The sequence below is a fragment of the Anastrepha obliqua genome, chromosome 1 (genome assembly GCF_027943255.1).
Source record: "Anastrepha obliqua isolate idAnaObli1 chromosome 1, idAnaObli1_1.0, whole genome shotgun sequence".
Lineage (NCBI taxonomy): Eukaryota > Metazoa > Arthropoda > Insecta > Diptera > Tephritidae > Anastrepha > Anastrepha obliqua.
Genome location: NC_072892.1, coordinates 28,865,204 through 28,878,268, shown reverse-complemented (window position 1 = coordinate 28,878,268; position 13,065 = coordinate 28,865,204). Strand labels below are relative to the sequence as shown.

The 13,065-nt window shown below is 36.8% G+C and overlaps 1 protein-coding gene across 9 annotated transcripts in view; it reads right to left on the bottom strand.

Annotated features, from left to right (window-relative positions):
• The window catches only part of LOC129252928 (tight junction protein ZO-2), a 107,629-nt gene that overhangs the window by 35,618 nt on the left and 58,946 nt on the right, over positions 1 to 13,065 (bottom strand). For 8 of the 9 annotated variants that reach the window (XM_054891108.1, XM_054891107.1, XM_054891114.1 and 5 more), the window contains 2 exons: positions 3,707 to 3,876; positions 532 to 2,085 (listed from right to left, as the gene is read on the bottom strand). In XM_054891108.1, coding sequence (XP_054747083.1) covers positions 532 to 2,085; positions 3,707 to 3,876 — 1,724 coding nt within the window. Of the gene's footprint in view, positions 1 to 531; positions 2,086 to 3,706; positions 3,877 to 6,067; positions 6,454 to 13,065 lie in introns of those variants that run through there. The other variant, XM_054891111.1, reaches the window with a different exon arrangement.

The following is a 13,065-nucleotide window of genomic DNA, read 5'->3' as shown; positions in this document are numbered from 1 at the left end:
GGCAATGACATATGCTTCCGAGTGCTGGGCTGTACCACGTAAAGTAGAGCTAAAACTGCACGCGGAAGAAATGCGGATGCTGAGGTGGGCCAGTGGTGTTACACTGCTGGACAAGATTCAAATAGCAATAACTATTCTTGTAGCAATAAAATTGCTGCAATCAGCACTAAGCTCCAGGAAAACCGACTACGCTGGTGCGGTCATGTAATGATCGGACCAGAGAATCACTCAGTGAGGCAAGTGTTGCAGATGGAGGTAATGAATAGAAGGACAGGCAAATCAACAAAAGGCTGGAAAAACACCATTGAAAACGACAAACCATACAGAAACGTCAGCGAAGAGAAGACTCAGCACCGCGGGATCTGGATACCTCGCACTATCGGCCATTCTAATAAGCACTCACTCATAATAACCACATAAATATTTATCTACGAGAAATTCTGTATTAAACAAATATAAAATTTTAAATTATTAATCAAATACCGAAAATAATAAAGTAAATTATTAGAAAAAATATGAAAAGCAATTTACCGCCTTCTTCGAAAGAAATTTCCACGGGACTCATTTGAATTCATTTCCTTTTTATTGGCATTAAATTGTGCTGTCGCCAACTCTTCGGCTCGGGATTTGTTTGGTATAACACCACGCTGCATCTCCTGATGCCCTCGTCCTATTTTCAGTACTTGCCAAGAGCCGACAACACCGTTGTGCAGTGTATCAATGACTCGAAACACATCTCCGGCTTTAAAAGCCATCTCACCTTTCGACGGATGATCGCAGTGAAAGTGGGTTTTAATATGAAAGGAGTCCCCACGTTGATTCGTTACCACTTCGTCGTACTCTTCTTTGCAATATTGTACAATCAAATCAATGCGATCTTGCAGGCTGAGCAGAAATAGCACCGCCTCTTCACGTGTTACACCATGCATGTCCATATCGTTGACTTTTATAATTTTATCGCCCGGTATCAGACCTTGCAAAGATGCTGGCGAACCCGGTTGTATGGCTGTAACGAAAATTCCAGACTCATTGCCACCGGTTAGTCGTATTCCCACACTTCCCTCTTTTTGGAATGATATAAAGCGTGGCTCCGATGATTGCCTTGGGTGTGCCAACTGCTCGGATTCGCAAATTTGTCGACGGGAACTATAAAAATTTTCTGTGCTGCCAGTACCATTGCCTCGAGGCGGTGGTGGTCGCGGTGGTTCATCGGTGCGTGCACGGATATCATTTGGTGGCGTTACTGGACGATCAAGCTGCGAAAGTGAAACAGCATCCATAATGGGTCCACGCGAACGACCCCTAGGCGTTAGGTTGCTCTTTTCGTCGTTCAATCCATTTGATGGGCCATTCGCCAATGAGCGCGTCGGTGGTTGTACATACAAATTTTGCGATGAGTAATTCGTACCACCATTTAAATAGGGATCATCCAGATTGTTACTACAGTTGGAAACCTGCGATTGGTGACTGATATACAAGTTTGATTGTGTTGTAGAGTTGTTCAGCTGATTGGTGATTGCTGTTACAGCCTGATTGGTGATATCACGCAACACAACCAAATTTAAACGCTCCTTGCAGCCATCGATTATTTTCTTTGCCTCCTTTAAGCTCATCGTATCCCCACAATTTGTGTTGTGTATCCGTGTGATTACGTCACCTTCTTGTAGCGAATAGCCGTTTGCGGCCAACTGATCGTGAGCCTTCGTCGAAATTTCCTTGATAAATAATCTACAGCCAAGCACAATGCCATAGTCGTCCTTTTTACTTCCCTTAGTGAGAGTCACTTTAATGGGTTGCGCTGTATTGTTTTGTACGAGCGAAGTATTCAATGAGTTGGATTGACTCGCTCCAGTCAATGCGCCGCTCGTGTGAATTGGTATGGCATTGACATTCATATTTGGCGCCGTTAATCCGAGCGAACTCATATTAGGAGGCTGATGATTTTGTGCTGTGGAGCTAATAGGAACGCGCCGTTTAACAACAAGCGCTACTGTGTTGCCGCTATCTCTTAGCACCTGCACCGCAGTGGCATATTCAACATTTTCTAAAGAAACTCCATTCACAGATATTATTCGATCGTTGACTCTGTTAAAGACAAATAAAATATATGAAAGTAATTTTTATATTAAATTAATTATATTAACTAATTTGTTATAAATAAAGTTTTATGTGATTTAAAAAATGTGTCTACTGTAACTGAACAGAGAGCTCGCCTATTGGAAAGGCATTCTGATCAAACTGAGTGCTAACGCGCCAAAATTGTGAATATTAATTGCATGAAAATATTCACGGCTTAATTCCATTTATTTGCGGAGAAGAATCTTGAAAGCCACTGTAAATAACGCTAATATGTTCTGAGTGCGTTTTTGGCAAAATACCAGGTTGTTCAATAAGTTGTGCGGTTCGATAAGAGAGGACGTTGCTACTAGCTTACATTTTTTTGTTATGTTGGTACACTTTTCTTATGAATCTGAATATCAATCTGTCAATTCATTTTCTACCATCCAAAAAATCAAGTATCGTGCAGTGATTGAATTCTTATTTTTAGCAAAGGAAATTTATGAACGAATGTTAAAATCGCATAAGGACTTTTCGCCATTTATAAGAACATTAGAAATATGGGTTGCTGAATTTAAAGTTTATATTATTTTGAGTTTCACCGAGCTAAACGGCACGGCAAGGGGTTAAACGTGGTCGTACCAGCCTTGAAGACGATCCACATCAAAGGCATCCAAAAACAGTAACAACACCAGAAATGGTACAAAAAATGCCAGATATAATATTGGAAAATCGTCGAGTGACTGAGACAGATTTATTATAATCCCTAGGCATCTCATTGAGCAGTAACGGCACAAAGGGTACCACATTCGCTAACAATGGAACAAAAATGCATTCGAGTGCGACTTTCTCAGCAAAATTTAGAGCGATTTCAAAAGGATGAAGTGGATTTTGTGCGTCGATTCATCACTATGGTTGAGGCTTGGGTCTATCACCATGATCCTAAATGAAAAAAAGAGGCTAAAAAGTGGTGTGAACCTGGTTGTTCGGCTCCGAAACGAGTTCGTGTCCAGAAATCGGCCAAAAAGGTAGGTAGGTAGATATGTGAAATGGTTGAAGTGGAAATTGAATCGCGAGGAGTCTAAAGGACTTTCTGAGTCCTCCGTTTTTTTTATGCGAAATGAATTTTGTTTATGGATTACTTGCAAACTGGTAAAACAATAATTTCTAAATATTATTGTAATTTTTGTAATAAGCAGAAGAAAAAAGTTCGTGAAAAAATAAAGTGAGAAAAAAACTAATTTTCATCAGGACAATGCACTGTGTCACAAGAGCATTTTGACAATGGCTAAAATCTATGAATTAAAGTTCGAATTGTTGGAGCATTCACCGTATTCACCAGGTTTGGCCCCCAGCGATTTCCATCTATTTCCAGACCTAAAAAAAATGCGTGCTTGGAAAGCGTTTTTCAACAAATGATGATGTCATAACAGCTGTGGAAGCGTATTTTGCAACGTTTCCAGATTCTCACTTCAGGTATGGCATTGATAAATTGGAATCTCGTTGGAAGAAGTGAATTGAAGTGCAGGAAGATTATACTGAATAATAAAAAGTCTTTCAAACCATAAAATTGTGTTTTTCTTATTGAACCGCAAAATTTATTGAAAAACCCGGTATTTATTCATTTGCATGTAATTAAGTTACTCACTGTAAGCGATCCTCGGCAGGGCCGCCTTTTAGTACGTCGCTTACAGCAATTGAGGGATCACCATTAGCAAAATGTGGGTTATCTCGACCACCTGAAACGGCTATACCGAATCCATATCCCGGAACACGTGTTACAGACACCGTATGATACTCCCACGTTGTACGATCGCCCTGAAATTACATAGAAATAAAACCAAATATAAGTAAGTTATTCAGAATTAAAATTAAAAAAAGTAAAAATAAATTCGCATATTTACATGCGGAATGCACACCCATGTACGAGTATGTAGGGATGTATGCATAAGTTGTCTTTAAGAACAACATATCGCAAAACTCATGATTTTTTTGCTGAATATAAACGTCCGAATGAGTCGATAGTTTAAAGGTTGGTAAAAAAAATTTCAAGAAACTGGTTCTGTCGAGGATAGAAAATGAATTTGCAGATTAAAGACCAAAAACTGGACTTTATGTTGAAAATCCCGCTGTTGTAGCGAAAATTATTGCCGAGATATCACAATGATGCATTCATGAATCGACTGTAGACGTGCTCATAGTGGGCATTTAAATGTTGTTAAGAGCCGTCTTTTGCTTAAAAATAGTGAAACCAGAAAGAATATACATTTTTACATGTTTCTTTTAAACAAAATATCTAAGCTCAATTTTTGAAGGCATCTTTATATGCTAAGGTGCCCTTTTTAATATGGAGAACAATAAGTAGCATTTTCCTTATATTTTACTTTTTTACTATTGAAAAGATAGAAATGCGGTTCAGCCAGAAAGAAATTAACCGATGTGTATGGAGAAGACGTGTTGACAATACGCCAGTGCCATAACTAGCTTGCAAAATTTCGATCCGGCAATTTTGATGTCGCAAATGCACCACATTCTGGAAGGCCGGTTGTAGCTGATAAAGACGAATAACAACACGTGAGGTCGGTGAGGGGTTAAATTCATCGAATTCAACTGTTTATGACATCTGAAAGGCCTGGGTTTAACCTCGAAGCTCGATATATCCACAAAAGACATAGAAATTAAAGTTACAGACGAAGTTTTTTCTAGCAATTTTCCTTCTCCGGGAAGTAATAGCAAATTATTTTGCTCCAATTTTTACCAGGAAAAGCATCTGCCGGTCGGAGAAGAAAAATGGAGGACGAGTTCGGCCCTGATCTATCAAGGTTTTATGCAAGGAATTATTCTTCTATAATTTTTATGTGGACCAAAGTGAAATAATTTAAATATTAATTTAATAATAATTTAAAATAAATAATAATTTAATAATAATTTAAAATAAATAATAATTTAATATAATTTAAATAATTTAAAAAATTATTTAAATATTTCAATTCAGTTGAATTTTTTGTACAAGGTGGCGCAAAATTAGTCATCAATTTTATTTTTAAATAACTTTTTTACTGAAAAACCAGAAAAAGAAAAAAATATAATTTCGCGTGATAGAAATCGTTATTTTGGCCTTTACGCGTTCCATTGCTTGCCTGTTTATATACTGCAGCTAACGAATGTCAAATATGATTGACGTACGACACGATTTGCAAGAACTATAAATCTTATAATCAGCCTAGACAGACGGTGGCGTTAGTCGGGATTAACGACTTAATGCGGAATTATCTCAGAAGGTAAGTGCAATTAATGCGATTTGACAACTAGACTTAATTCTCATAATTTAAGTGGATTAGCGAATTTTCGATAGCAGCATTGCCGAATATGACAGTTAATATCTACTGTGCATGAAAAATAATGAAACTTTCAAAGAGAAGAAGTTTGCACAAACACGTTCAAAATTCATTAATTCTTTTCATATAGCGGAGCAATTTGAGAAATAGCAATAGATTGTTTTTAAATAAATAATTATTTTTTAGTATCAAGGCAGCTAACACCCATATTTGTTGCTTGCGCTCCATCTTTTACTGATAAAACTATCCAATAAACAAATCAGCTGTTCACTAATACGCGTAACAACCGTCTGTCACACTACAAAGTCAATCAGAATTAACCACGCCGGTAATATCGATTACCGCCGTCGTCTGTTTAGGCTATTAGGGTGATTAATTTTGCTCCACCCTGTTTAACTACTGAAGTAACTACAAATACTACACACATTTGTAAGTATGTATGTAAGTCTTTACTGCCAATCAGTGCAATTGAATTATAAGTACAAGAATATACATCCATATGTATGTATGTAGGTATGTACTCGTATACACACATGTTTTGAGAGCATAAAGTACGCGCACTATAAAATTACATTCCGGTTAGAGATTACCTCCTTACCTAAAATGGTCAACGGAAATCATCAATATGAATATAAATAATTGTTCCCTTTATAATAGCTTTCATTGCTTACCTGAACATAGTTCAGCACGCAGTTTGGGAATTTCATGTTCGTGCAATACAATGCGCACAGAATTGTAGCTGTAACTTTGAGTTTAATCGCAAGTGCGTATAGAAATATTTGTTATACTTTTGCTAAGAAGTTGGTCATATTTGTATTGTCTGCTTCATTCAATGCACACATTTTTTTGTTGTTGTTTTACTTTTCATAGTAGCTCAAAGCTGCAGAAACGTCAATGATCTAAAAGCAAAGAATACCCCAGTGCGAAATTGCAAAAAAGATGTGCACATGCATATGTGTTTGTATGTACGAACGAGTATGAAAGTATGTATGAGTCCACACAAAATGTATCGCATTAACATGCCTTTTTATGCATTCTTAACTGACAAGCAAGCGTAGATACATATTTAATTTATATTTTACAGAAATTATTAGTATTTTTTCAAACTATCTTGTGTGTTGGCTTTGCAATAAGATACAGGCTATTTAACGTAAAGTTGCTCAGTTTAGTAAGCGCGCACCAAATGTATTTAAATCCCGCCTAGACAAAATGTATGTATTAAAGTGGTGCACAAATGACTTGCTTATTACAAAGCAACAAATCACACATTGCATGTGACACTGTTTGTGATGACAAAAAGCAATGTAGGCACACAACTTGAACAGCAACGAAGAAAAACTGTCTTCAACAAGCAATACTACTTCGGCTCTATCGACAGTACACGAATTGCACGACGCTGCTTATATGCTTGCATGGCAATGGTAGAAAAACATTGTCATACAAGCTTTGCCGAAAGACATCAAGTACAATGTGTGAATTGGTGTCATATGTATGTATGTACGTAGTGTGTATTAGCAGAGAATATTTGCAGGCAAAGTGTAAGTTGTATTCAAATATTAATAAGAATTTAATTTTTATTCTACAAAACCATCATACCAAACATTAACTGCCTATTTGATTTTAAAATATCAGGAATTCATGTAAGTAAATAATCCACATTTGACACAATTCACTTGTTTGAATTGAATTGTTTTTCATTGCCTTTCAGTGTCATTGCTTTTCTTGCTATCTTGCCGAAATATGTGTGTTGTGACAATGCTGAGAGAGAAACAAGTCGTGCAAAAGCATGATTTGGTTTTCTCTCTAGCTGCTATTGCCTGTTACTGTTAGTTGAGAACAAAACACTGCATTGTTGTGTGAATTTAGCAAATGATTTGAAAGCACATATATGTCGACTTGTGCACCACTTTAGTATGTATAGTATGTTCACACTTCGAAACGCGATACAAAACTAGCCGACTTGCTGAGTTGCCTTGTGAATTGGGCTCACAAAACGCGGTGCATAGCATGGCTCGGAAATGCCGGCTCATCTGATTCTGAAAATAAAAATAAAGGGAAAGCGAGTATGTCCGTTTGTATATATAATACATACTTGCATACATACGTTTGCCGCCAGTGTCACTAGTGTCAATTGCCGCTGTATCACTGACGTTGAAACTAGCCACTTTTCTATGCCAAGGTAATGCAAGGCGAGTACAGTTTAACTGATTTTGTGCTATAGGGTGGGCCATGTAAAATTTGCTTTTTGAATTGGCTATAAAAAAAACTAATCAATATTTTTTCAAACTTTTTTTTTATTTGAAGATTGAATATTGTCATTTATGAATGAAAAATAATATCGTTCAAATGACTGCCACGACTGGCTTTACAGTAGGCCATTCGATCAACCCAATTTTTAAGCACATTTTCGATTGTTTGGGCTCCAATTTCATGAATGGCAACTTCGATTTCATGTTTTAAAGCATCAATCGTCTCTGGATGGTTCGCATAGCATTTGTCCTTAACGGCTCCCCACAAAAAATAGTCCAACGGGCTTAAATCACAGCTCCGAGGCGGTCAATTGATATCGGAATTTCGGCTGATTATTCGGTTTTCAAAAACGGTAGCCAAAAGTTCGAGTTTAACTTTGGCAGTGTGACAAGTTTTACCGTTCTGTTGAAACCAAATGTCGTCCATGTCATCCTCTTCAATTTTTGGAAACAACTCGTTGAGCATGCAAAAAAAAAAAATGGTCCGATGATGCCGCCAGACCAAAAACCGCACCAAACAGTGACTCGTTGTGGATGCATTTGCTTCCCTACAGTAGCGTGTGGATTTTCTGAGGCCCAAATCCGACAATTTTGCTTATTGACGTAGTCACCGATGTGAAAATCAGAAAAAAAGAAGAAGACTCACCACTTTGGAAATAGGTTTTCAATATTTCCCAATTTTGTTCAAGCGTATAGCGTCCCATTTTATAAATGTCAAACCTTTAGGTAAATTATGAACACATTTGACATGCCATTTGTGTTACCATTCTCAAAAAAATAGGTGGTTCAAAAAGCAAACGCTATATGGACCACCCTTTATTACCGTAACTATAGTTTATGAAGCCCAGCTGTTAGTTTACTCCTTTTAATGCAAATATTTATAACTATATCTCATATAAATGAATAAATAAAATATTTCGTATATATGTATGTACGTATGTACGTATCGAATAGCGTTTAGAACAACTACCAGTTATGCCCCCGAATGCTGTCATCGATCTCAAGTCAACGGCCCAAATCATGCACAAACATCAATATCTAGAGTGATGCCATAATTTCACAGATTTTTTTATTATTATTTTTACGTTTTTAGTGCATTTTGTGTTATAAAATGTTGTAATGTGTTCAGTTGAAACTGAAGTGCGAAAGTGAGCAAACATCAAATAAGTCGGTAGTGAAAAAGTGAATTCATATTATAAAAATGAGCAGTTAACGGCCTATCTCTTATATAAAAATGGATATTTGTTTGTTTGCATGTATTTTAAAAGCTGCCAAAGCAGTCATGGGATTGCAATGCAACTTCGTCAACTTATTACCTTGCATTTGCCGAAAGGATATAGGCATAGTAAAATGAATTTAAAATAAGGGGTTGTGTGGCCCCTCCCATACAAACCAACTTTTTAACATTAATACTCGTATTTTAGGAACCATTCGTTTCTGAATACCGAAATTTGGTACAAGGACATGAATTATTAAAGCCTTAAAAATTTAGAAAAGTGGACGGCATCGGTAAAAGAGGCATGGCAGTCTTCCAGGAATAGGTAAACGGAGCACAAAAAACAAAAAATAAGTACTGAAGAAATATAATCCATTAATATTTAGTTTCGACCTGCCCACTAATATCACGGGTTTTCCAAATTTCATGACATGGAATATTAGCGTAATAAGAGGAAAAGAGACACGGTTATACCTATCGACACAATCTGGAAGTACTGTAGGAACATAGTTATAGCAAAGCATGCACTACTAAACAAAATAACTTTCTTAATAAAATGAGTTTTCCTGCGGCAGCGATGCTAGGGCAATATAAATATATAATTGGCACTTACACCCTTTTTGGGTGTTTGACTGAGCTCCTCTTTCTATTTGCGCTACATGTCTTGATGTTGTTCCACAAATTGTTCCTACAATTTTATATCGCCTCTGAACGGTTTTTTATGAAGAGTTTCTTTAGGACAGAAATACACTCGAGCGTTGCCATTACCTGCCAAGGGGAGGGCGCTATTAAAAAAATGTCTAGCATTTAATGTTTCATTTCCGAAGATTCGAATTTGTGAACTTCCGAATGGTAATCACGCACCAACCTTCGGATACGTCGGCCACCGACATAAAGATGAATAAGTAAAAGCAATAAAAAATTAATAAGTCCGGATGATGCTGTCTATTCAAAAATTCAAGCTCTGCGAAGCGGCAAAAGGTGTTTTTAATCTAATTTACATTTTAATATTAACCAAATTTTAATTTCATACACAAAATATGTTTGTAAAACTTTGGAAATGCAAATCGATGGCATTAAAGATGTGATATAATGTACATAGTTTGAATACAATTTTACACTTTATACTTATTATAAGGGCAAGCTCCCCACGCGGCATCACAATGGGCTATGAGCCTGAGTGGGTCCCACAGTGAACAACCGCTTTAACATAATCTAACCTAACCTACTTATTATAGAATAGTTTAGGAACAACGAAATACATTATTTTGCGATAGATGACTGTAGTAATTTATATCTCGTAAAGTATTGATCAAATAATTTAAAGTTTATGCTCCTTGTCAAGGTGACATTTCACATTAAAAATTATTTTGCTGTTTTTTGTTTGTTACATTCAGTTGTGCGTTACAGGGTATGAGCAATGGAAGTCAACAAAGAGAAAATTCGGTATATTTTACAGTTTTTATTTGATAAAGACAAAAATGCAATCCAGGCCCACTGAAACTGTGAATGATTTTTGTGGGCATTTTGGCATTTAAGGCATTTGAGGCATTTTTGATGTTAGAGAAAATGTCGACAAATTCACAGAAATAATCGAAGTTGACAGACTGTTAGTAGTCGCTGCATCGCCCATGAGCTAAAGATCGACTATGATAATGGATTTCTTTTTCTCCCAAACTAATATATAATAATAATAGGTTCATACCTACTTATCTTCCACTTTAAGATTCATTAGATATTCAAATACTTAATAAACAATGAACTAAATATAAAATATAAAAATATTGTAAAAAATCCTCATTAGTGAGGAAGTTGACTCATTAGATCTAGTAAACTGTAGAGTGCAATGGCACCAGTGAGTGTAGTAGTACGCATTAACCACGTAGACGGTACGGGCGCTGATTGTAGTGAAATAGTTGGCATACCAGCACCAGAGAGAGGCAGGAAAATAACCTTCCTCTTCGGACATGATTACAAATAAATGATAAATTCGCCAACTGTTTACAAAAAAACTACTTTGCGTGGGACCAGTGACGAACACCGAAGTTTAGTGAACCCGCTAGTTCGGAACTAGATACATTTACTGCAGGGTTATAACTCGTACATGAGTGCATAAAGGCACACGAATTGATTTGAAAATGGAATGGAGAAAATTAAGGTTGAGAAAGCAGTAAAATAAATACAAACATACAAACATCCGTAGAATAAAATGCAAACAAAAATGTGAAGACTAAACCCTGAGTTATTTAAACTCCCATCGTACTTTATTCTACCAAGCTATAGGCATTCATGTTCGTCTAGCTTGTGTGCATACACGCATACATACATACATACATACATACATGTGTCATGCATATGCATGTAAATGCGCTTTGAATACAGACATTTGTGCAATGCCAGCGTTGAGTATCGGATTTTTAGAGGTGGTCATTCCACATTCTTTGGCAAAATAATCATGGTTCATATGGCATGTCTGTATGTACATACTTACACGTAGGTATGGGCATATACATACATCCACGCATTTGTACACAATTGCTTTTTCAATTATTATAATTTAAAAACTACTTTCAGCTCATGCCTGTGTGCATATCATGCATAATGTGGGCATATGTACATAAGTAGGTACATATACACAGCCATATGTATGTATGTATAGAGTATAAGCAATTAAGTGGGGATATCTTTGTATACATGCATTATGTATGTAGATATGTATGCATGTCTTTTTGGAAGGTGTTTTGAAAATGCACACAAATGAATGATTCTTCTATGCAAAGGCGTAGGCAGCTAATTACAAAGGGGCCCAATATTTCTGAATACTCCACTTTATTTACAGCAATATAAACATACATATGTAAGGACATATAAAAAATAATAAATGATGATAAGTTTTCGCGGATTTTTGTAAACACATCTAAAATATTTTAATTCCGCCTCATTTTCAGTAACAAACAAAGACACACCTTGAAAGAAATCTTATACGAGGGGTGCCTTTTATGTGTCGGGATTAGAGAACAAAAACAAATTTTAATCATCGAAAATCACTTTATTGTTTTTCAAAATATTCTCAATGAAGATCTATACACTTTTGCATGTGTTTGAACCAATTGTCGAAGCACTTTTGCCACTCTGAATGAGGTACCTCCAAAACATGCATTCTGAATGCCGCAACCGCTTCTTCAGGTGTCGAAAAACGTTGACCTCTCAGTTTGTTTTTTACGTACGGGAATAAAAAGAAGTCATTCGGTGCCAAGTTAGGACTATACGGCGGATGACCCATAAATTCGATGCTTTGGGTGCTCAAAAATGCAGTTGTTTGAGCCGATGTGTGAGAGCTCGCATTGTCCTGGTGAAGAGTGATCCGTCTTTGGCGATTGGTTTTCCTAATTTCTTGGAAGACAACTGGCAAACAAATGGTTGTGTACCAATCAGAGTTTACCATTCTGCGTTGTTCTAGTGGTACGGTTGCGACATGTCCAGTTTTTCCGAAAAAACAGGCGACCATTTGCTTGGAAGTGCTTCGTGCGCGAACAACTTTTGTTGGATTTGGCTCATCTTGAAACACCCATACAGTCGACTGCTGTTTACTTTCGGGCTCATATGCGTAAATCCATGATTTATCACCTGTCACGATGTCATAGACGTGTTTCCGCGCCCCGCGATCGTATTTTTTGAGCATTTCCTTCGACCAATCGACACGAGCCTTTTTTTGAGCGATTGACAAATTGTGTGGGATCCAACACGAACAAGTTTTTTTGACAGTCAAATGTTTATTCAATATTGAATGTATGCTGGTCCCACTAATGGCTAAGATTGTCTCAATCTCACGATAGGTCACATGACGATCTTGTAATATCAGTTCGCGCACAGCATCAATGGTTTTCGGAACAACAACTGATTTTGGACGACCTTCACGAAATTCGTCTTGGAGTGAACTACGACCACGATTGAATTCACCGTACCATCGATAAACACTGGTCCTTGATGGAGCTTCATCGCCAAAAAATGAATTAAGTGCATCCATGCAATGTTGCTGAGTAAATCCACGTCGAAAGTTGTAAAAAATAATCACGAAAATGTTCACGATTTAATTCCATTTTTGGACCGACATGAATCTTTTAAGTTATTGTAAACAACACAAATAGCGCTGGTATTTCAAAACGTTCTGAGTACGTAAAAGCCAAAAAATGTCAAACTTTGC